Source organism: Lissotriton vulgaris, chromosome 9, assembly GCF_964263255.1.
Source record: "Lissotriton vulgaris chromosome 9, aLisVul1.2, whole genome shotgun sequence".
Lineage (NCBI taxonomy): Eukaryota > Metazoa > Chordata > Amphibia > Caudata > Salamandridae > Lissotriton > Lissotriton vulgaris.
Window position 1 is genome coordinate 988,305,485 of NC_141697.1, and position 26,433 is coordinate 988,331,917.

The following is a 26,433-nucleotide window of genomic DNA, read 5'->3' on the forward strand; positions in this document are numbered from 1 at the left end:
CTAGTGGTCAAATCCAGAACTGCCCAAGTGCATCTTAGGACATGTTGGCAACAGAGGTCAGACAAGCATTAACATTAAGGCTGTAACCGAGTCCCAGCCTTCAAGCTTGCCTCATCCGCTCACTTGGCATTTATTTTTACTTGAAAACAGATGACACACGTATCTTGCTAAGGATGAATCAGAATTCTAACTTCCGAGTGTCTATGTGCTATTCCATTCAGGAAGTAGTCAATTTCCTAAACAATAACGCAAACAAGACTGCAAATCTAGTGGTGGCCAATGAAAGGTTATCGGCCCTCTCAACCTAGCCACAGGAACTTGATCATCCTCCAGACCAGGTAATGGTAGTTAAGAACCTAGGAGTCACGGTTCTGTAGGAGTTTCGTCCTGTTGGAACAATTCAATGCATAGTGACTTCCAGTTTCTTATATTTTATATTTCTGAAAAATATGTAATACATTTTTTTCTACTAATACTTTAGTCTCATGCAGACACCGCTAATGACTGACAAACTCCAGCGCATACACAATCTTGCTGTGAGACTTGTGTGCGGCCCTAAGAGGTCTGGGTCAGCAGTAATGGCTTGCAAGTCAGTATCCTACCTAGCTGTAATGAATGAAGCACATCGATTTTTTTAAAACTGTCAGCCACACTGTTCCATCCACCGCTCTAGTTAGTCCCTATGCATCGAAGCTGACTCTGCACCAGCCCCTCCAGCACTCCTTTCGCATTTTAGATGCTAAACCTTTTTGAGGTTTATTCTCAGTTCTTCTGCAGAAACACTGGCACTCCCATCACATCTCTGAACGCTCTGTTACAGATCATCTCCACCTTAGAAAAATGATGAACCCTGTGGTTTTGTGTGGGGGCGACACCCCTGGCTCATCTACCTTTCACCCAGGGCCATGATGGCTTCAGGAGAAAGTGTGCTTTATAAATTCTTACTCGTTCATTATTTCTCCATAGATAAAATGTCCTTCATAGTAAAGTTGTGGACATTGAGCAATTGATAGAAGAGAATATTTAAACTCAAAATCTCTTTTGGTTCTGAAGGATTTTTTTTTAGCTTTGACATAATGTTCCGTGCCAAGAGCGAGCGTGCATTTAATGAATTGTAACAAACTGTTAGTTGCTGATTGTTGTTCTATTTGCTAAGCATACATGAATTAATAACACTGACAACACTTGTTAATTTGTCCAGACAGAAATGCTGCTTGAAATTCTATTTTGTTTATGAGACTGCAGACCTATCATGCCTAACTGGTGAAGGACACAGCAATCTCAAGAGAAAATACTCACAGCTCTGGCCAATCACCGCCTGGATCTCCTTTGCAGGCTCTGAGGAAGAAAAACACAAGGAACATCATAACATATCTTTAATATAGTCAAAGGAAGAAATCAGCAATAGCAATTAACATCAAATTAAGAACTTATCTGAGCAAGTTGGCAAAATCAAAAATGTAAGATATGACATCTAAATTGCTGAACATTAATATTGCACACTAATTCTTCTATCACAATTTCCATTGACGAAGGGCTGCAGCGAGATGCAAATGTCATAGTCCTGTTCTTGGCTAGGGCCTTAATTCTGAGTAGAAAGCTGTTTTTCATAATGCCCATCCAATATATTATATGAAATAATAACAATTACTGGACCACAGAAATTAGTCAAAGGTATTGTTTTGAATTAGCCCTTGATACCACATGAGTATGCCCATTCGTGTCACAGAAGTGGAGGAATAATGAAGTAATTCTGAATTGCATCAGGTCATCAGAAAACTAATCTTAAGTTTAACAAGCAACAGAATCAGAAGGGCCATTCCAAAGAGCAGAAATAAATGGCATAATGCTAACTGCAGATCTCAGATGAATACTATAGGCCTCGTATCAGATACAGAGAGAAATAGAGAGAGAGAGAAAGAAAAGGAAAGAGAGTGAGAGAAAAAAAACACACAACCGAACGTAACATCATGGCTCAGAATATAATATCGCATCAGAAGGGAAGTGTTAAATCAAGATAATATGTCACACGTGGCAAATGATATAACAAAAATGTATTATGTTCACTATCTTTATAGCTGAGCAGTGCATTGAATTAAACATGAAATCAATATCATGCTCCAGTTTTTAACATAGGAATAGTGCCTAGAGACCCTATTGATACAGGTGTTTTTGTCTAAATATGGTAAGATACATACAGAAGGGATCATAAGGTAAAAATGAGTTCAGTTGCAAAGCTTATCCAGAGAAAATATATTCAGATAATGTTCAATAACTATGAGAGAAATTAATACTTGTATGCATGCATTCTACAAAGCATTATACCGCCCTCTAGCAAATGACCATCTTTCCAGAGTTTTATATAGCACAAACCTGACCCGAAGGTATCAGAGCGCTTTACATGAGCACCAGTTACGTTACACAAGGACACATTCATTTTTGTTAGACACGGGGAGGTTAAGTGATTTGCCCAGAATCACAGGATGTTGAGCCGATGCTGAGACTCGAACCCGGTTCCCAAGAATTGAGATTGACCGCCCTAGCCCGATAGGCCACATCCTCTCCCCAGGTGGAGTGTATGAACTCTATAGTAAATGGAACCATGCTATTAGATTTCAGTAGTAGATTACCTTACATTAATGCAACACCTGCTATGTTATGTTCTTTCTGAACAACAGGTCAAACATTAATTGGATTTATGACAGCAGCAATCAAGTTCTACAAAAAAATTGAATTTATAGAATGTTTTGTGACAAAGATAAGCATGATATGAAGACCATCTATGGCACATCTCAATAACCACACTTGAGAAAGAATGCAGACTTGAGAAAGAAGGTTCACATGGGTGACAATGAAGAAACCTTTAAGATTATGAATGGTTGTGATTAGTAATTTGTATTCATAAAATGATTACCGTGGTGAAATTTAGCACATTTTGCTGAATATCGCATTTCCACTAGCAATGAAATTGTGTAGTGATTAAATAAGCTACAAGAACCCTCTGTAAATGAATTTTTTTTGAGTGTGTCTGAAAGAAATATATGTCAGAACTGTTATCACATCTACAAGTCCTATTAAGGGCTTTTGGTGCTTATTGTACTTCAGACAGAAACGATTTTTCAACCAATCAAAGTCACCCGCAGACAGAAAAGACACATTAAACCTTTTTTTTTTTTTTTTTTTTTGGGGGGGTTCAAACTGCTTTATTGGAGTAAACAGAGTATGGTACACAGCTTGGTCCGCCTACAACCCAGAGGCTGGCAGCAAAAATTATGAACAGTACACAGCCCAGAAGCCGGCATCCCGGGGGCCCGGCGGCGTATAGGAAAACATACATGACGCTGGTTCTGCAGCCCGGGGTGTAGGACAAGCAAGGATGAGCAGCAGTTGAACAGGGTTTTTTAGTCGAGAGATGAAATCCCTCTCCTTTATTTTTTTTGTCAAACAGGAACCAAAACTTCCCAACTCAGGTAATAACTATGAGGCCGTATAAGACTGTGCGAAAGTGCCAATGAAGAGTGGTGCAGCAAGGTGGGTCAGGCAGGCCGCAGCCCATGGGGGAGCTGATGTCCAGGAATGCTATCCCAGTGTGGTAGAAGTCTGCAAAGGTGTATCCTATAGAAGCATAAAATATAACGGGGTGTTACCCAGCAGGAGTGTGAAGCGTGCTGTGGATGCAGAAAAATGGAATATGCATGCCCAAAGAGAAGGGGGGTGTGGGTCAGGCCAAGATAGGGCGGCCTAGTTCACTCAGGACGTTGAAGGGGCATGAGAGCGTATGGGGACGAGGAAAGTCAGAGGTCGCAGGAGGTATCAATGGGTTGCGATCTGGGAGGGATGCCAGCGCGTTGAGGAGGGGGAGGCAGATCGCCCGATCGTGCATCGTCATCCGGGCGCGTGAGCAGGTAGTGCATCAGAGGTTCCCAAATATCCCTGGGCCTCCAAGAGAGGGGTATCAATTCAGCAAAAGTGGTGTGCTGGTCTTGGCAATATGTCAAATCTGTAAGCCAGTCCTTAAACTTGGGCGCCCTTCCTCTGCCCCAGCGACAAGCAACACGTCGCTTGGCTAAGAGCAAGGCGGTGCCAACAAATTTCCTGCATCCTCTAGGCAGTTGCACCGTGTATCCAAGGATGGCGATCAAGGGGTCTGCAGGCACTGCCTCACCCACCATCTCCGCGATAGCCTCCACAACCAGCTGCCAGTAATGAGCAACCTGGGGACAGTCACATGCCAGGTGTAGGAAATCAGCATGGTCAGCACGGCAGCGTTCACATCGGTCGCTGTCAGCCAACCCGAACCTATATTTCCGAGTCGGAGTATAGTATATCCGCTGAAGGAATTTGTAGTGTATAATTTTCAATCTGCTGCTAGCAGAGACGCGAGAGGTGAGCGTGCAACAGTTTTTCCACTGCTCATCGGTAATGTCGATGGCAAGTTCAGCAGACCATCGCAGCCGAGCATTGGAGACCGGTTCCGGAGCAGCGTTGCGGATTTGGCGGTAAAGACCAGAGACCAAGTGGGTCCCGTCTTGCGATCCCATCAGGAAATGCAGTGGCGCTAGGGTCTCAGGTTCATTGGGATAATCAGGTAAGATGTCCCGCATCCCCGCACGCAGCCGAATGTAGTAAAAGAGTTCAAGGGAGGTGTGTTCCTGTGTTTTAAAGAACAGTTCCTTAGTCTTGAAACTACTCTCATGGAACAGGTCGCCCCAACAGGCGATGAGTAACTTATCACATAGTTGACGGAAACCTCGTTCCGACAAGAGAGATAGTTGCGGGTGATAAGAAAGTGGTAATTTGGGAGAGTAGGGCATCGGGCATGACAGGTGTCTAGCGATGCGGTGCCATGCATCTAACGTGCAGGAAACTGAGGTATTCGCAGTGGTGACGGATGTCTCAGGACAGTGCAGCAGGCCGTTGAGTGGTATAGGGTGCACGATCCAGTCTTCCACCGCTATGTGCGGCATGAAAGGAGTTGGAGCCATCCAATGGTAGGCAAAGTGTGCCTGTGCACATTGGTAGTAAGTTTCAAAATTAGGGATGTCAAAGCCTCCACTATCGTAGGGGAGGGTCAGCGTCGACCATTTTAAGCGGGGGGATTTGCCACCCCAGAAAAGCCTGCGCAGCTCCGTACGGAGCGTCCTGAAGAAAAAGGCGCCAGGGTAGTAGGGGATATTAAGGAAAAGATATAGGAAGCGAGGTAATATCACCATTTTAATGAGTGAGGCTCTTCCCGCCATGGAGAGTGGTAATGTAATCCACCTGTCCACTGAAGCAGTTAATTTGGTCATGGCCACTCCATAATTGGCCCGCAGCGTCTCGTCTCTATCGCGAGTTATGCGAATCCCCAAATATCTAAGATCATCGCTACACCACTCTAGTGGGTAATCGAGAGGGAAGACATGCACTGCATCCGTGAGGGGAAAAAACTGTGACTTTGCCCAATTGATGTGGACACCCGACACCCCTCCGAACAATATGAATTCTCGAAGCAGGGGATTGAGATGTGTCTCGGGATGTTTAACGTATAGCGTGATATCATCAGCATAGAGGGACACATCTATTTGCCGCTGCAGGCATTGCACTGCCCCCTCTCGGTGTAGCTGCCGTAAACGACAGGCGAGTGGTTCGACCGCGATGGCAAATAGTAGGGGAGAGAGCGGGCATCCCTGACGGGTGCCTCTAGTCAGTGCAATAGGTTGCGACAGGCGGCCATTGATTAGTACCCTCGCCGTGGGGTCCGTATACAAAAGTCGAACCCAAGAGAGAAATAATTTGGGGAGACCCATGCTGGCTAGGACCGAAAAGAGGTAAGGCCATTCGATCGAGTCGAATGCCTTAGTGGCATCCAGGAACACGGCTGCGATAGGGATGTCGGGGTGAACCGTGCGAAGCAAGGCAAAAAGGGTGCGAAGATTATGGGACGTAGACCTTCCCGCCACGAAGCCAGACTGATCAGGTAGGACAAGCCTGGTCATGAGCAGCGACAGTCGGGTGGCTAAGACCTTGGCTAGTATCTTGACATCGCAGTTTAGGAGGGATAGTGGACGGTACGAATCGCAGGTGGCGGGGTTTTTATCCGGTTTCAGAAGGGAGGTGATTGCCACCTCACGCATAGAACAGGGAAGTATCCCATCGGCTAGTGATTCCGTGAAGACCTCGCGGAGCACCGGTGCCATTATGTCGATGTAGGTTTTATAAAATTCGGCCGGTAAGCCATCGAGCCCCGGCGCCTTGCCATTTTGAAGGGACATGATGGCTTCACGAACCTCGTCCAGCTCGAAAGGAGCCGCAAGAAACTCCCTGTCCCCATCGCTGAGCCAGCACAACGCCACATCGTTAAGGTATTCAGCGTATGAAGTGTTTTCCTCTGCTGTAGAAGTATAAAGTGAAGAGTAGTGTGCTGTGAAGGTGGATAGTATCTCTGCCGGGTCCCTGACAGCAGTGCCGGTGTCATCAATAAGCTCCAGTATAGTGTTGTGCACCCGTGATGGTCGTGTGATTGCAGCAAGCACTTTTCCGGGCCTATCTCCTTCACAATATTTCCGGGCCACCCAGTGTTTACCCCGATATTTCGCCTCCCTGGCCGCCTCCTCTTCAAACTTTGACAGTGTCTCCCTAAAGGTGGCGTGTAAGTGTGGGTCAGAATTTGTGATCATGCGGTGTTCCAGAGCCCGCAGGTCGCGTTCCAGTGCAGCAATGGACTGCAGGATATCACGCAGCACCCCGTGACTTTTAGAGATGCAGAAGCCCCTTATGGTGACCTTAAAAGCCTCCCAGATGTGCTCCACTGACTCTACCGAGCCCTTATTTCTAGGGAAGAAATCTGCTATCTCCTCTCCCAGCTCAGTGCAGAAGACATTGTCCAAAAGCACATCAGGACGCAGTCTCCACTGAGGTCGTGGATTGTCCCACCCAGGAATGCCGAATTGCATAGACACAGGGCTGTTATCAGAAAAGGTTCTAGGCAGGTGATCTACTCTTAACAACTCTGCAGCAACCTCTCTGCTAACTAGAAAATAGTCAAGACGCGCCCATGTTCCGGTGTGAGAGGTAAAGTGTGTCCCTTCCCGCCCCAGGGAATGTAGGTGTCTCCAGGCATCCAAGAGTCCACCCTCCTCCATGATTCCCTCCAACGTCTCACTGGCCCTGGGCTTGTAGGAGCTGACACCATCCGCCCTATCCATGGGGGGCACTAGCGCGAGGTGGAAATCTCCGCCCCATACAACATGTCTTGCCCCAACAGCTACAATCTTCCCCCACAATGTGGAAAAAAAGGCAGGGGTATCAACATTCGGTGCATACATAGATACAAATACATAGACATCGCGGCCAACCCTGCCCCACAGTAAAGCATACCGCCCCTCTTTGTCCACCGCCTCCCCGAGACAATGAAAAGGCACTCCGCGGGCAATGAGCACCGCAACCCCCCTTGCATAGGTCGAGTATGAGGAAAAAACACGGGCACTAGCCCATTTCGTCGCAAAAGTGCCATCTCCCTGAGCAGGCAGATGCGTCTCCTGCAACATGACAACTTGCACATGATGTCTGTCCAGATAGGCAGTTATATTTCTGCATTTCTTAGCATTGTTCAGACCCCTGACATTCCACGATAAGCATGTCAATCTCGCATTTGCATTCAATACTGCCATGGATACAGCAAACCTATATGTGAAAGCGTCCGAGAGGGCCTAGTGACAGAGCCACAGCCACCCCGCCCACGCCCAAAGAAACACCAGATCAGCAGATAAAGATACAGTCTGAGCAACAGAAGCCTTGTAAAATCCAACCTCCCCCCACCCACCCCAGCATCCCAAACATGCCAGTAGCCATGGATCCCACCCTCGCAGTCCCTCCCCAACCCCCCCTTCAACCGCAACAGCAACATCGAAAAACACAACCAAGTAATGGGGAGCACCCAATAGGGGTAGAGCATAGAGTGCGCACTGCCACTACCTGGTCCTTAGCTCCAGTACTGTACCACCCTCGGTGGAGACTAAGGCCAAGGGAGTGGTCCCTGGCGTACATTACCACTGGGGTGCAGTGTCCATGCAGGTCCATCGTTCTCACATCACTCCAGCTACCAAAGTTCCAGACGCTGTTGGAGAGCCAGCAGGCGTGACCGGATTTGTGCACATATCATGCAAGTACAGTTAATCACCTTGTTGTTCAGGCGGTAGATCAGCATTCTCCAGGTCCTCTGCAGGCACATTTCCGCCTCTGCGCGCTGTTCAAACCGATTTCAAAAAATCTTTTGCTTTCTGCGGGTTAGTAAAGAAACGTTGCTTACCCTGATGGGTAACTCGCAGTTTCGCCGGATATAGGAGGGCGTAATCAATTTGGGCCTCCCGCAGCTTTTTCTTGACTGGCAGAAACTTGCGCCTTTCGTCCTGGACCATCGGCGTGAAATCAGGATATATTGAAAACGTAACCCCATTATACTGCAGTGATCTCTGAGTCCGGGCCGCCCTGAGGGCTGTGTCGCAATCACGATAGTTCAAAAGCCATGCTATTATAGGCCTAGGAGGTAAGCCAGGCTGGGGCATTGGTGCCAGTGATCGGTGGGCCCTCTCCACTATAAACTGAGGAGAAAAAGCATCCTCTCCAATGGAACCCTTAAGCAACTTTTCCACGTACAGTTCCATTCTGCCCGTGGCCGTGGATTCCGGCACGTTCGTTATGCGTATGTTATTGCGGCGGCTTCGTGCCTCCAAATCTTCGTTCTTCGCCGCTATGATGCGTAGCAGATTGTCCATCCTGGCCAATTGTGACGTATGGGTCGTGGTGGTGTCTGTATTGTCGGAGATCCGTTGCTCCGCAGCCGTAATGCGTTCCTCATGGCGGTCAACCTTGTGCACAAGGGCATCCAATCGAGCCGTGACCCCATCCACTTTTTCCACGACAGTGGCAAAGCCCTGTCGCATCTCTTGGATCAGACTTGCGAGATCCGCCTCAGGGGCCGGGGGTGGGGGGGGGGGGGGGGGGGGGGGGGGTGGATTGCGGAGAAGATGCGCTAGGCCCTGGGTTCATCTGCGTCGATTTAGCGCTCTTGCGAATGTTGTCGAAGCTCAGTTTAGGCTGGCGGTTCTCAGTTCGCCCCATGGCAATTCCCAACGACAGTCCACAAACCCGGATGGGTAGTAGCAGGGCAGCTCGATGGGAGTATAGGCCTTATAAAGAGCGGTCAGTTGGGAGTGGGTAGGAGGACTTGACCGCAGCGTGATCTAGTAGAGTATAGCAGGAGAGACGCCGTCGAGCCCCGTCGGTTTGCACCCCCCCAGGCTCCAGAGAAGCACCTGTGGATATCTGAGCAGAGATGCGTAAACCTCGTAGAGGTCACTAGTGACGTAGGGCTGATTGAGACAAAGCCCAGGTCTCAGGGTTCACGGCAGTTCCAGGTCGGCAGGATCCCGGTCAGCAGGATAGGCAGCGTCGGCCAGCAGCGAGATAGCGTACCTCACGGGGAGCGCCACACAGGGGGGCAGTCCAGGGCCTCCACGCAAGGCGGAGATATAGCAAGTTCTCGACCAGACAGTAGCATCAGGTGTGGATGCGGCGTAGGGGTCCGCTGGCAAGGAGCACGGTTCAGCGGTAAGTTCCAGCGCGGTGGGGTCAGGCCTCAGACCCAGCAGGTCCGTCAAGGCGCACCGCACAAGCCAGGTATGTCAGCGAGGCGGGAAGCAGTCCGGGTAGGCCGCAGCTCCGTCCGGTATACGAGGAGCAGCCCCCCCCTAGCGCCAGCAATGGGGATCTAGCGGCGATCGGAGGAGGGGGGGGGATTCAGCTCGAGGCAGGGCTTCCAGTTGTCTCCTACCTGCGCGGCGATCGCCGCACGCCTTCTCAGCAGGGTCGCAGGCTGTGGAGATGAGGTGCGGCCTGTAGCCTTGTGGCGATCCCCAGCGTCGCGTGGGTATAGCAGCCGGGCCGGCGCCTGCCTTAGCTCCAGTGGTAGAGTCGGCCAAACTGCAGCTGCTCGTATCTCCGGTTCTGGTGCACGTAGAGCCTCCAAATTTGGATCGAGTGTGGGGAACGATGTCAGGATACAGGATCTGAACTTTTGGGGTGAATCAGCACCCCGTGGCGCAGGATCTGTGGAGGATCATGTACCAAGGAGCGGGAGCTGCGTGTCTAGGCAGCCATTCCGTAAGCGCGCCCTCTAGCGCCCCCAAGACACATTAAACCTTAAAGGGTACTAAGGAAAGTAGAGCTCATAAATGAAATCTAGTGCATGCTATTTCGGGACTAGGAGGCAAGGATAAAGGTATCACCAAGTTAGAACTGGTAAAGTTTCTTGAGCACTGCAGAAAGGTGTATTTTCATTTATCAGGAATACTATTACAATGTATACCAAAGATGCACTCTAGCAGGGATGTTACAGACACCTTAGTCAGCAACATTACAATGTAGCCATTCTAAGACAACATAAATGGAATTAATAAAAGATAGACTCAGATTATTATCCTTTTCACTCACACTCAAAAGCGATTGTACAGTCAGATGGTACTTGAAAGCTTACTCGTGGAATATAGCACTTTACTATGCGATGCGTTACTTTGCGTGCTATTACAATGCAGTCATTACAACGATCACGTTGTTAGTATGCAATGCATTCACATCGCTAGTCTTTACAACGACTTCCACTAGGGGGTGCACTGGACTTAGGAATAGTATTAATTACTATTCCTCCTCCAGTTTGCGCAACAGTAGGGAAGGTGTTGGAATTAATTTCCAACACCTCAGCGCCTCCTAGTGGAATTCGTTGTAAAGACTTGCGATGTAAATGCATTGCGTACTAACAACGCAGTCATTGTAACAACCGCGTTGTAAAGGTATCATGGTGTAATGATCGCTTTGTAAAGGTTGTTTCCCTACTCAAGGCTTCTTGAACCACTTACATGTGACCCACAGCAATGAAACTCTACATGGTATTCTATGCATAACATGTGACCCTAAAACTGATTAATGTGTAAAAGAAACATGTTGCATACCTACAAAAACAGATTTGCAGCTTATATGTTCTACATCCATGTGTGAAATGTTCGACCTCCCCAACCGGATAAGAGGTGTCTTGCTTAAGGGATAGCTGTTCATAAAAATTGTGTGTATTAAAGTACCCGAAAATGACAGGGAGATTTTGCTATTCTGGGGACGATTTAAGAGAGACACATAACTAAAACTAACACACTGCACACAATCTTTCTCTCTTGATCTCTCTCTTTTGCTTTTTTCAGCTCTCTCCGAAGGTAGTTTATTTGAAGAAGATTACGAGTTCCCCCACTTAAAAGATAAGATTTCTCATCACATGTACGTCCATAGCAATGTACTTGGCACAAACTTGGTCCTGATAGCTTATTTTCTTGAGAAAGTGTGAAGTCTCAGTCTGATATTTTATTATTCATGCTATTAGACTTTATTGTCCATTTTACAAGTTTACAGAGAATACATTGTTTGTAAAAAAGAACCAAAATCTGCATTGTCCAGATTCATTCATTATGATTACTCACATTTTAGGTTTCTAACTTTCCTGACCACAAACCTATTGTAGACATAACAACACAAAAACCTTATTTAATAGTGTACAGCAGTTCCCCAACTTTTAAAAATGTGTGAAAGGTAAACATACATTTTCTAGAAGGAAGTGGAGAAGAAATGCGTTACTTACCTGTAACAGCAGTTATCCAGTATTGGTGTCTTTCATAGATTCACATGCCTGAATCATTCCCCGTCGCCGAGACGGGAGCCTCCGGTACATAAAAAAGTAATGTCCTAAGGACATACATAGAGAATATAGGCCGAAGGGCCTCCCCTTTTGGGGCCTTTCCACGTCCTTATGTAAAAAGGACCGAACTCTCATCGTTAGCCAATCAGCTCCGACCTCCTTCTAGAACCTTCCCGGGAGGAGCCTCCGTCCCTCAGATTTTCGTACGCACCCAGCTAGGGTGTCGCAATGTAGACCTAGAGGTACGTGAGTCCTTACCGGGGAGGCGGGAGGGTTGCATGTGAATCTATGAAAGACACCAATACTGGATAACTGCTGTTACAGGTAAGTAACGCATTTCTTATCCAGTATTTGGGTGTCTTTCATAGATTCACATGCCTGAATCAGAGTAGCCAGCAGTTATACATGCATAGTGGTAAAGCACATTCTCACATCTAGCAGGCCTGCATAAAGTACAGACAACATGAGAGAAACATGGTAATATACAGTCATGCATATAGCAGAGAAAACCATGAAGAATGTGCATACCTGGATGGCGGGACGAGGTAAGGCTCACCTTATTGGAATAGATGGCGCAGCACCGCTTGTCCCACTGCAGCGTCCTTCTGCAGTTCGATGTCCAGGCAGTAGTGCTTGGAAAAGGTATGCGGGGACTTCCATGTCGCCGCTCGGCAGATGTCCAGGATCGTCACTCCAGCGAACAGCGCCGCTGACGTTGACATCGCTCTGGTCGAGTGGGCAGCCACTCGGTCTGTCAAAGGCCGTCCGGCCTGATCATGGCAGAAAGCAATTGCTGAAGAAATCCAGCGCGAGATGCTCTGTTTTGTCAAGGGCAACCCCATGCGCGGGTTGCTGTAGGCTACAAAGAGTTGAGAAGACTTCCTGACGTCTTTGGTCCTGTCCAAGTAGAATTTGAGACACCTTTTCAGGTCCAAGGAATGCAGCGCCCTTTCCGCTGCTGTGGAAGGGTCCGCAAAGAACGACTTGAGGACAATTGGTTCGTTCAGATGAAAGTCTGACGGCACTTTAGGAATAAATTTAGGGTTGGGCCTGAGTACCACTCGGTCGTGCCTGAATTGGAGATACGGTTCCTGAATGGACAGCGCCTGAAGTTCGCTGACCCGTCTGGCTGACGTCAGGGCTAGCCGGAGAGCCGTTTTCCAGGAAAGATGCTTGAGCGAGGCCCGGTGTATGGGCTCGAATGGGTGTTTCATTAATTGGTTGAGCACCAAGTTCAACTGCCAGGTTGGAGGGACTTTCCGAGGCCTCGGAAAGGATCTGTAAAGCCCTTTCAGAAATTGCTTTACCAGTCGACTGGACCAGAGGGAGGGTCCCGATGGGGTCCTGGTGAATCTAGAAATCGCAGCCAGATGAACCTTAATGGAGGCGTGAGCCAGCCCCGATTGAGCCAGGTGTAGGAGGTACGGTAGCAGCTGTACTGGGGTGACTCGGAGGGGGTGTAAGTCTTGTTCCGAACACCATAAGCAGAACCTCTTCCACTTCAGCGAGTAGGTCTTGGTCGTGCTGCCCGCTCTCGCTTTGGCTAGTACTGCCCTGCATTCCTGCGGTATATCTAGGTCTCCGAACTCACGGTGCTCAGGAGCCAGGCCGATAAGTTGAGCGAACGGAGGTTCGGGTGGTGTACTTGGCCTCCGGACATTGTCAAGAGGTTCGGGTGTTGTCGCAGGTGAATCGGGGGCCTGATGGACAGGCGAAGTAGATCCGAGAACCAATGTTGTCTCGGCCAGTACGGAGCAATCAGGATCAGCGTGCACGGTTCCGTCCTCATCTTCCGGAGGAGCCTCGGTATCATCGGGAACGGAGGAAAAGCGTACGCAAACACGCTGGACCAGCCGATGGAAAAAGCATTTCCCAGCGACCCCCGTTGGGGATGCCAGCTTGCGTAGCTTCGGCATTTGGCGTTCCCTGCCGTCGCGAAGAGATCGATCCTCGGGGTGCCCCATTGTGAGAAGATGTGGGTCACCGTGTCGTCGTTGAGTTCCCATTCGTGGGAGAGAGAGGTCTGCCTGCTGAGGGCGTCCGCGATAGTGTTGTCCTTCCCTGGAACGTACTCCGCCTTGAGGGAGAGGCCGTGCGCCACCAACCAGTTCCAGATTTTTTGCGATTCTCGTGAGAGAGAGAGAGATCGCGTTCCCCCTTGTTTGTTCAGGTAGTGCATCGTCGTGGTGTTGTCTGTTTTGACGAGCACAGGGGAAGTGCCGATACGTGGCAGGAAGGCCTGTAGAGCCAGGTACACTGCTCTCAGTTCCAGGAGGTTGATGTGTAGTTGTTTCTCCTGGGCGTCCCATTTGCCGCTGACTCGAAGGTCTAACAGTACTGCGCCCCAGCCTTCCAGTGAGGCATCGGTCGTGATGACCAGTGGTGCCGGCGGCAGGAGGAACTGCAAGCCGGCCGTCAGGTGAGTCCTGTTCCTCCACCACAGCAGGGCCTTTATGATGGCCGGTGTGATTGTGAGAATGTCGTCGAATGAGCCTGAACACTGTTTCCATTGTCTCGCCAACGCTTCCTGTAGGGGGCGCATGCGGAGCCTGCAGTGCGGTACGAGGAGAATGCATGAAGACATCATCCCTAGCAAGGAGGTGAACGTCCGGACCTTGATGCGAGGCTTCTTGGCCACCGCCGCAGCCAGAGACAGTATTTTGCTGATCCTGTCCTCTGAGGGGAAAGCCTTCGCACGCTTCGTGTCCAGGGTCGCCCCTAGGAAGGTGATCCTCGTTGACGGAGTAGTGCATGATTTTTTGAGGTTGATCGTCAGACCCAGCTGTTGGAAAAGAGCGCTGCAGGCGTTGAAGGAAGCCAGCGCGTCCTCCGGGGAAGGAGCCTTCACCAGCCAGTCGTCCAGGTAGGGGAACACCTGGTGACCCCTTTGTCGCAGGAAGGCTGCCACTGGCGCCAAGCACTTTGTGAAGATACGTGGGGCCGATTTGAGGCCAAACGGCAAGACCTTGAACTGGTAATGTCTGCCCGCTATTTCGAACCTTAGGTATTTCCTGTGCCTGACGAGGATGGGGATATGGTAGTAGGCGTCCTGTAAGTCCAGGGAGACCATCGAGTCTCCCCTCTCCAGTGCTCCTAGGATCTCCTGGATTGTGACCATCCGGAAGGATTGACTCCGCAGGAAGGCGTTGAGCGCCCGGAGGTCTAAGATCGGCCTCCACTTGTCCCCTTTCTGTTGGACCAGGAAGAAGTGGGAATAAAAACCCTTCCCCTTCTGGGACTCCGGGACTCTTTCGATGGCTCCTTTGACCAGCATGGCGGAGACTTCCTGGAGAAGGAGGTGCAGGTGTCTGTGAGCACGTTTCAGCGGAGGGGTGTTGGGAGGGGTGTTGACCAGTTCGAGGGAATGTCCAAATTGAATTATTTGTAGTACCCACCGATCCGTAGTGATTTTTCGCCAATTGTGGAGGAAGTGGGTCAGTTTTCCCCCAATTCGAAAGGATTGAGACGGTGGTGGGACTGGCTGGAGTAAATGGTCACTGGCGGCCGCCAGTGCCCTTCTTGGCGGATTTGCCCCTGAAGGACGATCTCCCATAGGATGACTGTCGGGACTGTTGTTTCTGCTGGGGCTGGTTCCTGTTGCCGTAGGAATAGGACGACCGATTCTGGTAGGAACCTCTGTAGGAGTACTGACCTCTGGAGCGGCCACCCCGAAAGGATTGGTTCCGGGACTGGAGGGAGCCCAGAGCCCTCGCCGTGTCGGTGTCTTTTTTGATGGCCTGGAGTGCCTCGTCTATCTTCTCCCCAAAGAGGAATTGACCATCGAACGGCATATCCAGTACCTTAGATTGGACCTCCTGCCGAAAAGACGTCGCCTTGAGCCAGCCTTGGCGGCGGAGCACGGCAGCCCCGGCCAACTGGCGGAATCCCGTCATGGCTGCGTCGATGGCGCAGTCGATAATTTCTGCCGCGGAGTTTTGTCCTTCCGCCAGAAGAGCTTTCACCTCGTCCTGGACCGTGTCCGGCAGGCCTTGCAGGTAGGGAGCTATGTCTTCCCATAGCTGGCGGTTGTAGCGGCCCAGGAGGGCGATGGAGTTTGCCACCTTGATGGACATGGCGGATGTGGTGGAGAACCTCTTGCCTATGGTGTCCAGCTTCCTTCCTTCCTTGTCCGGGGGCGCGGACAGCGGCGAGGAGGGGTTTCGGGATTGTTTTTGGGCCGCCTGAGTGACAACCGAGTCCGGTTTGGGGTGGCCGGTCAGGCAGGCAGGTGCGGAGTTCGGGGCCTTATATTTTTTGTCTAGGCGCGGAACCACCGCCGGCACCGAAGCAGGCGTGAGCATCAGCTTCTTGCCTTGTTCCCATAGAAAGTCTATAAGAGGAATAAACTTGGTCGATTTCTGTGTGTGCTCCTTGAAATCATGGAGGAAGCATTCCGTTTCCGCGGATTCCACTGCCATGTGAAACCTCCTTGCAGCTCTGTCCACCAGTTTGTGGAAACCTCCCACGTCCGCCGCTTCAGAGTGGCGCGGTCGCGGGGATGCCGGGGTAGACGAATGGTGTGATGACGCAGCATCGGCATCGTCGTCTCTGTGGTCCGAGGCGACGTCTTGCACCTCGCCTTCCTCTAAGTCCGTGTCATCCTCCTCGCTTTCCGATGAGTCCTCCGCCTGGGTTTGCGGTCGGAGTTGGCTCCGAGGACGGGCCGGGGGAGCGGAAGGGTGCGAGGCCGATGGGTGCGCCTGGGTGACCGGTACCTGGGCACCGCTGTCGGCGTCCGGGAACCGTTGTTTATAGTCCTGCACCAGGGATTTCAAATCGTTGACCAGAGACAGTGGCAAACAGATCATCGGGGTGTTCACCGTGTCGACGGTCAGGGAGCTGCTTTGATACATCACTCCGTCCCGGCTCTCGTGGACGTCCTGGTGTTCTTCGTGAACCTCATGTTCTTCGTCCGACTCCTCACTCTGTAGTGTGTCCTGTTCTTGTTCGGGTGCCAACTCCACCGTTGGGCGAACCGAGGGCGTTGGAATCGAGTGAATAGAGACTTCGACCAATCTCGATTCTTTCCAAGATGGCGCCGGGGTCTCTTCCGACGACGTGCGTGAAGATGGCGCTCCCGCCATGCGTGTTGGTGATTTGGGCACCTCCGTCAGGGTCAATGGCATCAAATTTTGCGGGGATAAGGGTTTCGCCGCCTTACCGATGGTAGGGTCTTGGACTTGAGATATCTTTGTCGAAGGTGTGCTTTTTGAACTTGACTTCGACTTTTTAGGAGACGAACTTGACTTCGACGTCTTGGGTGACGAGCCTTCGGTATGAGGTGTTTTCGGCGAAGGCGTACCTGTAGATTTAGACCTCTTAGGTGACGAAGAGGCGGCCTTCGTATTGGATGAAGGTTTCAGAGGAATGGTCGAGGAGACCGGTGCGCCTGAGGACGCAGTGGTGGTCGTCGTGGCCGCCGCGGAGGGCGATGAGGCCATAGTGGTCGACACAGTGGTCGTGACTGAGGTGGTCCGCTTAGTAGATGGAGCGGGCTTCTTGAACCTCTGGCCATCCTTAACAGACACGGAGGAGGTGGTGGAGCGTGCCTCCGAAGGCTTCCTGTGCGCCTTCTTAGGAGGAGTGTCTGTCTCTCCAGGGGACTGCACCCTGGGTCTCTTCTTGGAGACTTTGGAGGTCGCGGAGACACTACCCTCGGAAGATTCCAGAGTGTCTCGGACCTTAAGCCTGTCGAGCCATTCGCGAAGGCGAGTTTCCCTTTCCTTAACCGTCTTCTTTGGGAAGGCTCTACACACCCTACACTTGTCAGTGACGTGGTCAGGGTACAGGCAATATAAGCACAGGTCGTGCTTGTCCTCCGCTTGAATCCGCTGCTTGCCGCAGGAGGAGCAGGCCCTTAGGAGGGCTTTCTTCTGTGAGTCCGCCATGGACGAAGTTTTCTTATTAGATTCCGACATGTAGTCGATGATAGGATAAAATCCTTTTCGTACAAAGTGAACTTCGGCGAAGTTTGAGACTTCGAATTTTTGAAAACCTGAAGAGCTCAGGTTGGAGACTCCCTAGCACAACGTGCGGTAGAAAAATCTGAGGGACGGAGGCTCCTCCCGGGAAGGTTCTAGAAGGAGGTCGGAGCTGATTGGCTAACGATGAGAGTTCGGTCCTTTTTACATAAGGACGTGGAAAGGCCCCAAAAGGGGAGGCCCTTCGGCCTATATTCTCTATGTATGTCCTTAGGACATTACTTTTTTATGTACCGGAGGCTCCCGTCTCGGCGACGGGGAATGATTCAGGCATGTGAATCTATGAAAGACACCCAAATACTGGATAACTAATAATTTCTCTGTGATCCATTCAGACTTCATTCTAATATATGTAAACTGCACGTTCAGAAAAAAAGTAAAAATAATTTCGGGTTGTTGCGACTACTGTGTAGAGTGGTTGTGCTACTCAACAGTTTAGGTGATATATAGTCTTCCCCTGAAGCGTCAGTGTTTGGAGTTTTAGAACTGTCATTCCATCAAGGGCGGCTTCTCCATAATGGCGGAGGAACATCGCCCCACAGCCTACTGTAGCAGATGATAAATAAAATGACAATACCTCAGTTATTGCCATTTTATTTATGCTGTCTGTGCCCCACTACAACTATAGGGCGGGGCCGGACATGTGAGGGAGGAGGAATAGAGTGCACTCATAAGTGTGCATGTGTGCGCAGTCCTAGGCCGGCAAAACACACATGCCCACTTATGTTTCTCCAACCCGGCTGTGTTACACAGCAGGGTTGGAGGAAAGGCACAGGCTCCATTGTACTGTCTGAGCAGCAAATGAGGCTGCTCAACCAATCCTGGCGCTGTTCTCATGGGAGAGCAGCATCTGGATTGGGTGTGGAGCCTGTACTCTGAGGGCCCATCCCCTTGCGGCCCGACGGTAACGAGAGGTGCAGCCAAGCAGTCGCCAGCGGGAGCGGAGCAGCAGGTAAGTTTTCTTTTTTTTCTTTTATATTATTTCAACCTTCTTCCGCCCCAAACCCTTGCCCTCCCCCGCCACCCTACTACTTAAGATAGGCGGCGGCTGTCACTGCATTCCATGTTCGGAGACCTGTTCAGCTTGTCAGGTATGACCATACCATTTCAAGGAAATATAATTTGACGATCGGCTGGGTATGGGTCTTGAGGAGCTACTCTCACCCATATCACAACTGTAGTCTCCTCTCAATGTGGCTAGTAACAGAGATGCACTGACTTGAAATTAGGTCTTCTGAGCAAGCTTCGGTGCTTGGCACCCAATCCATCTATTCTAATTTTTCTGTTTTGCACTGATGAACATGGGTTGATCTGGGTCAGTTGTGCTGATTGTGCTGATTTCACTGCTTCAGAAACCACAGTGGTAATGGATTACAGAGGGGATAGAATGTTTTTAAAGGACCATAGCGTAAACAAGCGAAGCGTGATCTATGAGGATCAGCTGCCAAACCCCATTATTGGCAAAGAATACCTCTTTTTAAATCATTCTGTGGTGGCATAGACTGAGGGGAAATTACATTAAAAAGTAAAGAGCCGCACCCATAAAATAACACAGATTTCAGACATTGGAGGGAGACCAATAGAACCATCAAAAAAGTATCATACAGTTTCCAACTAGCACAATTTGGTGAAAATCAGTGAACTGAAGGGTTGTGAAGTTGCATGTAGGAAGGAGCACAATGACATGTAAGCAGAGGGCACTACACATGGTACCTATGGCACACATTTTTAAATAAACGTACTACACTAAAGTAGTTTCCGGGCCTGCTAATAAGCGATGAGACACCACAAATTTGGGAAGCAGACAGAGGCACAACAGTTGCGTAACATATCTCACACATGGGAACTGAAGATCGCATTTTCTCTTCCATTCCTTCAGCTCAGAATGACTCTTCTGGCTTCAGTGCTTTTTAAAATGTAAAACATCTTTTGGTCTCAAGCTGCATCATTTTGTTTACTTAAACATCCATTCACAACTACATGCTGCTTAGCTCAAAGGATAATGTACAATGCTATTGTTTTACACACACTCTGTCCAACAAACAGTGCCACATTATACAGAATTCTGGCCAAGAAACACACTTTCTTTGCCCCAGGGCCAGCATTGCTACTTTCACATACATTCTTTCTGCCCTTTCTCAATCCTCCTCCCTCTGATCTTCATGAATGAAATTGAAATCCTGAGGGATGGCGCTCACAGGTCATATGGTCATTGCCTGAATCTTTGTATTACCTAGATAGAACATTGATTCACTACCCACAGTTAGTAGAAATTTCCAAACCAAATCATATTCATTAGGGTCCAAAGTAGTTATTATTTGACTAAGAAGTGATATTGTACATTCAGGCCACAGCTATGGCTGCAAAAGCCTCTTGTTCTGGAGAGAGGCATGGGATGGGGTTCTATGGTAAACTGCAATATATACATTGGAGAGGTTGGCTTAAAATTAAATTAAAATGATCATCCTCATTATCACTTACGTATACTATTGATATTATTTGCAACAATTGTGCTTACCATAAAAGTATCCTGGTGCTGAGAAGAAAATTAGCATTGTAAGCTACTGCTAGACAAACTGACGGAAACTTGAAGAGACACATTTTGAGTTCTTCCTGAAGACTAAGAAGTTGGAAATAGACCTAATCTTCAGGGAGAAGGAATTCCAGGCAGATGCCATCTGGAAGGATAATGAAAGGCCACCCTGTTGCATCTTCTTTATCTTGGGTACTGCTGAAAGGAATGCTGAAGGGGAACACAGGGATAGGGTAGGTCAGAGCCATGGGAACACCTGACAAGTCCATAATGTACCTTTGCATGAAGTATTTAAGGCTAATCTAGAGGCTCCTTTACAGGAAGTCAGTGTAATGACTGCACGTGCCTCACAACTGGTGTCGAGTGGGGAAATGTCACTAAAAGATGATCTGTCGTATTTTGTACGAGTTGGAGATGATGGGCAGCGTAGGAGGGAAGGCCAAGGTAGAGTGGGTTGGTGTAATCGATACTTACTGTTTGCAGTATTGTACAATGCATGTTAACTGATACAAAAGGCATAATCCTGCTAGACATTTCAGGTGGCAAAAACAGGACGCTGTGACTTTGGCCACCTGTGTTTTAAAGGATAACTTGTCAAACACGCCACTGAGATTTTTCACCAACCTGGTAAGGCGGAAGGCAGCAGTAACCCAAAGCGTCAGGCCTCCATAAATCAGTGCCTGTGACGTTCACTCGAACTTTATTGTAAGTAGTAAGCAGTGGCGGCTTGCAAAGGGAGTGCTCCGGGTGGTGGGCTGGGCGTGGGGGGTATCAGTGTGCGGGGGTAGTAAACTCGGACATACGACGGAACAGAGGAAAGTAATTATTACGTTCCTCCATTTCGTCGTATGTCCGAGTTTACTACCCCACTCACCCTGTCCCTCCCCGCAGCACGCCCAATGCGAGCCGCCACTGGTAGTAAGTACAAATGAGTAACACATGAACATAACGCACACAACTCAGGTAAAGCCCCCTATTGTCTAGATCACAAACAAATTAATCTTAAAATCCCACACTGGAGGTTTGGGACAAAATGAACAACACCTACATTTAATGCAAGTGTAAGTCTTTCTTGTATGCTTACTCTTCGATTTAATGGTGTCATTGCCTCTGGCTAATTGTGGATCAGTTTAAGTAATTTGCTATATTGGATTGACCCTTTTACTAACCCAGGTTTTATTATGCAGTCTATCCAGGTACTGATGTTGACTTTCTCCTCCACCTTACATAGACTTGCATAGACATGTAGTATTGTCAAGATTCTAAAAAGCAGGATCTTCTCTGAAAGGATGGTTAGTATATTAATCACAAATATTATGGTTAGTGATAATCCTGCTGTCTCCTATAACTTACCGGACTGCCTGCGCCCGCGGCGATGGCTAATTCCGTTATCCAGGCTGAGGATAGACAAGCTCCTACGACCCCTCTCTGGGCTGTACATATACTGGTGAGGCTCTGAAAACAACATGGCAGAGGTGTGGTGAGTTCAGAGGAGACAGGAGCGCTACTTACGCAGGGGTGTCTTCAGGAACGGTACAGTTATTTCTGCAAATGTCAACTGTCTATGATCAGAGTTCAGCTGTACGTTGGGAGAAACAGTGGTCAAGCATGTAACAAGGAGAGGGTGTACGGAAACTCCCACACAGGTGTGACAATAATGACACCTTTGATAAAGGCACTCATGTGGGGATGGGGTTCGTCTAATGGTAACCCAAACAGGTACATTTCTGTAGGGGATTTAATTTGAGTTTGCCCTCGAAAGGAACAGCAGGGAGAACATACAAAGAGAACAGTAGAAGTAATAAATAATAGAGTAACCAATCGGCCAGGCTCACTGGATTTATGCATTTATGTGGCCATGGTACTTTCTGCATAATAAATTGATTTGCTTCATTTGTCTTATAAACTATCATCTATTGCATGAACTGCAGATTTCAACCCCAAAAAATGTGTTTGTAGCCCAAACGGATCAACAATAACTAAATGTGTGGGGACCTGTTACCTCACTATGGAAGGCCCTGGTAAAGGTTGACTGGTCATCTTTCTCCTGTTTTTGCTGTATTTGGTTTTTACGGTAGAACTAAGAATGTGAAATCTTTCCACAGACAGTATTGCCATGTGTAAAAAGTACAAAATAATGAAGTAATACTGTCACAAAATGTGCCGCATTACTCTGCATGATCTGCCTTTTCTTGCAGCATAATCTCATCAACAGTGCTGCACAATGTTTTTTGTCCAGCCAACTGGTAGATTGGTCTGTAGGATTATTCTTTTTGCCTCATTTAAAAAAACAAAACTTGGTGTAAAATCACCTCAATTTCTATCAAGAGAGGGACTAGGTCACTGGTGACATTGATTTTGTGACATCTGATCCGTAAATTAAAACATGTACTGCAGCTTCTCTTGAGATCCTGGTCAGTCCAAAATATGACGGAAGGAATATCGAGTAGTCACAATATTGTGACCAGAATATCAAGGACCAAAATATCGACCAGTATGTATGTAGAGATTTTCGTTACCCAACTCCACATATACGTACCTTGATAATACATGTTTATTGAAGCTGCATTGGTGTGAAGTTGATAAAAGTAGATTTAAACCCTCCTCTGTGCACTTACGTACTCAATATTTTGGTTTTCGATATTTTGGTCACAATATTGTGGCCAATCGATATACCTTCCACTAAATTCTGGAATACAACCAGGGATGTGTCGCTTAGAGAAATCTGTTACATTTATATCACTTTCATTATTCAGTATCAGATTGTGATTTACGCTCTACAACGGTATTAACGAGGACTCGAATTACAAGGGTTTGATCAGATCTGAACTAGCAGAATCAAACCCGAGAGACACGACAATGATGACGTGCTCACAATGATGCCCTGTGCATTCCTGCTGGCCTGCATCCATTACCTGACTGCCTCCTGGCCTGCGCATAGCCCCTGGAGTCATCCAGCCTGGGGGAAGAGACAGTTTTCTTAAGCAGCTGTGGGCTGAACTGGATGTCTGATGAGTCTGGAGAAAGGGCAAAACAGAGATCAGTAGGACATCAGAAAAGGCTTCAAGGTATTCAAATATTCACTTTGTGAATAGACTCAATGCTCACTGATGACTTCAACAACATGCTAAAGATGACTGCAGTTAGCTAATATTGGAGGCAGTGAGCTGAGAATATCAGCAGCTCAGAAAACCAGGGACGCAGCCATCACTTAGGGGCATATTATCAAGGGCCGGCGATAACATTATCGCAGCTTTAGCGTCCATTTTCGGGCAAAAAGCTGCGATAAAGCTAGCATGTGTTTCCTTGCCTTAGCTCCCGGTTTCCTATCGCCTCGCATCACTAATGAGATGCAAGGTAGGCGTGCCCCTTACAACTACATTATAAAATATCGCTAACGGTGCTTCGCTGTATTTACAACGAAGCCCTGTCCGGTTTAGTGCTGATTTTCTTTCGCGCTAACTGGGCCTTAACGCTGGAATTTAACGTCTGTTAAATTCCAGACTAAGGCATACCTAAAATGGGAGGTGGATTGTGTGGCTAAGACCACAGGCCCTATCATCAAGGATATCGCCGTTCCCAATGGAACATCGCTGGAAAACCAGTGTTTCCATGGAAAACGGCGATATTCCAGCTATCGCTGGAATATTTATCGACATAGCGCTTAGCGTTGCTGATACAGCGCTAACATGGCGATAAGTTCCAGCGATAGGAAAATGCTCGCTAAGCTCGGTCAGCGATAATTATCTCTGCCGCTTGATAATATGCCCCTAAGTATCTGAAGTGAACTAGTGATAATTGCCGCAAGACAGGGTTTTCCGAGCTAAAAATGACACTTGAAGAGGCTGTGGATGTTTGCATCTGATGAGCTATGGGTATCTAGAAAGCAAAATGTGTTTGAAGAAAGTTAAGAGCTTCAAAAAGAAGTTAAAGATATCTGCAGCCATCGAAGGATTCCTGCAACAAGCCAGGGATACCTACAGCATGATGGTATGTCTGCAGAGAGTTAGGAATGCCTTATGACAAAAGATGTTTGCAGTAAATGAACTTTAGCTAGGCATGTGTCCTACCAATTCGATCAAACACGTCGAAATGGGTGAGTTCAGATAGAATGGTGCAGTCGGTCTCCCCATCTTGTAGGCACGGCAAAGAAACTGTGGCTCACGCCCTGTCTTTTTTGCCCTGAGTATAGTAGGGTCAGGGCCAAATGGATAATTCCTATTTGCAGGAACCTGCGAACAGCACACTGTGAGGAGGCCTGCAGACTACTACAATCGGACACTAGAAGGCACATTTTATTTGCAGGATACAGGTACTTTGCTATGTGGCAAATGAGGAGGAAAGATGTTTTACTACAGGTCACCTGAAGGACTGCAGCGCTGTAAGGCTGTTAGGAGAACCTCACATGGGGGAATGGGGTCTTGGCTGAACATTTCAATTAATCTTTTAACCCTAACCTACTAGCTTGTTAAGAGCATTGGGGCCTTGTATCAAGTTGATGGTTTTAATTTTAGTCCTTTAAAAATCAATGTTTCTTTTTTAACATGCAGCATCACTTTTGTGTGTATATATAATTTGGGATCATGTTTTACTGATTTTACCTAACTACTATTAATGTATTTAAATGCAGATTGTTGGCCATTTTATGGCTTTGTTTGTTGCACATGACTTCGTACTTTTAATGTTTTTATTCGCATGTCACTTGTATGGCAATTGGCGCCTTGAGACCCTAGCGGGTGAGTAGCGCGCTTTACAAATTTGTATGATTGATGATTGATTGATTGGCCAAAATAAAAAGTACTGACTGACTGAATATTTGCAGTGAGCTAGGGACATCTGCGAGCTACAAGTGTCTGCACAAAGGTAAATATAGCTGCAGCATACTAAAATTCTGCACTGGGGTTGTGCTATCCACAGCATGATATGAATGCCTACAGAGATCTTACACATGATGAGGGCTTTAGTGTCTACTGCAAACGTAGGACATAGGAAGTAAGTTTGTAATATCTGTAGCAAACTAATGATGTTTAGAGCAAGTCAGGGATGTCATTTGTAATCTAAAGCTACCTGGAGAGAGCTGTGGACATCTCTAAAGAGCTAGAAATCTCTGCATAAAGTGACATAGTTTATAAGGTAGTTAAAAGTATCAACAGTATGCTAAGACCGTCCACAGTGAGTTAAGGATGAGTGTAGCGAGCAAAAGATAGCTGCTGAAGGCGAAAGGTGCCTGCAGCATGCTGGCGAAATCTGGAGCAAGCTAATCATATGTGCAGATAGTTAGGAATATGTGAAGCAAGCAATGCGGTCTACAGTGAATTTCTCCAGTAACTAACTGTTGTCTTCAGAAGCAAGCTAGAGAAATTTGGAGCACGCGAGGATGTCTGCAATGAACAGTGTATTCCTTCAGTAAATGTAAATTGATACTTGTATAGCGCACTACTCACCGCAAGGGTCTCAAGGCGCTTGTACGAATACCACTGTGGAACCCATCCTGGCTTTCCCTGTGAGGCGTCCACTCCTGGGCACCCCCAAGGTGGAGGCCAGGCATCCTTAGCGTTGTGGGGGCCGTTGTGGAGATTAAGCAAGCTATTGCCCAGAGTTGCAGAGTGGGACTCCATGATTGGAATAGGCACGAGGCGAGAATTATCAGGTCCGTGGAATTTTTGAGACCAAGACCTGCCGAGGCGGGGAATTGAACCCTGGTCCCGGGCTAGACCTCTGCATCAGGGTCTGCCGCTCTAATCATTGAGCCACACTTCTTCAGTGACTAAAGCTAGAGATATGTGGAGCAAGAAATGATGCCTGCAATGAACAGTGCATGAATACAGGGAATAACTGTAGAGAGGAGAGGATGTAGCCTTACGGCTAGAGCGGTCGACCTCGAAGCTGGGGACCCAGGTTCGGGTCTCGGCAGCGACGCTCAACATCCTGTGATTTTGGGCAAATCCCTCAATCTCCCTGTGCCTAACAAAAAAATGAATGTGTCCATCTGTAACGAAACAGGTGCTCGTGTAAAGCTCTCTGATTCCTGATGTCTCAGGTCTAGTTCGCGCTATATAAAACTCTTACATTTTTTAAAAACGAAATGATATCTGGACTGAGGAGTGCATGTTTGCAGTGTAAAGGGATTGCCTAGAGTGAGCTATGGATGTGGACGGTCATTTATGGTTGTCTACAGCCATCCCAGGATGTTTACAAGA

General features: G+C 48.2%; 1 protein-coding gene across 2 annotated transcripts in view; it reads right to left on the reverse strand.

Annotated features, from left to right (window-relative positions):
* The window catches only part of LOC147692685 (uncharacterized), a 430,724-nt gene that overhangs the window by 47,811 nt on the left and 356,480 nt on the right, over window positions 1–26,433 (reverse strand). For both annotated transcript variants that reach the window (XM_086938862.1, XM_086938863.1), the window contains 3 exons: window positions 23,149–23,250; window positions 21,587–21,688; window positions 1,300–1,338 (listed from right to left, as the gene is read on the reverse strand). In XM_086938862.1, coding sequence (XP_086794988.1) covers window positions 1,300–1,338; window positions 21,587–21,688; window positions 23,149–23,250 — 243 coding nt within the window. The remainder of the gene's footprint in view (window positions 1–1,299; window positions 1,339–21,586; window positions 21,689–23,148; window positions 23,251–26,433) is intronic.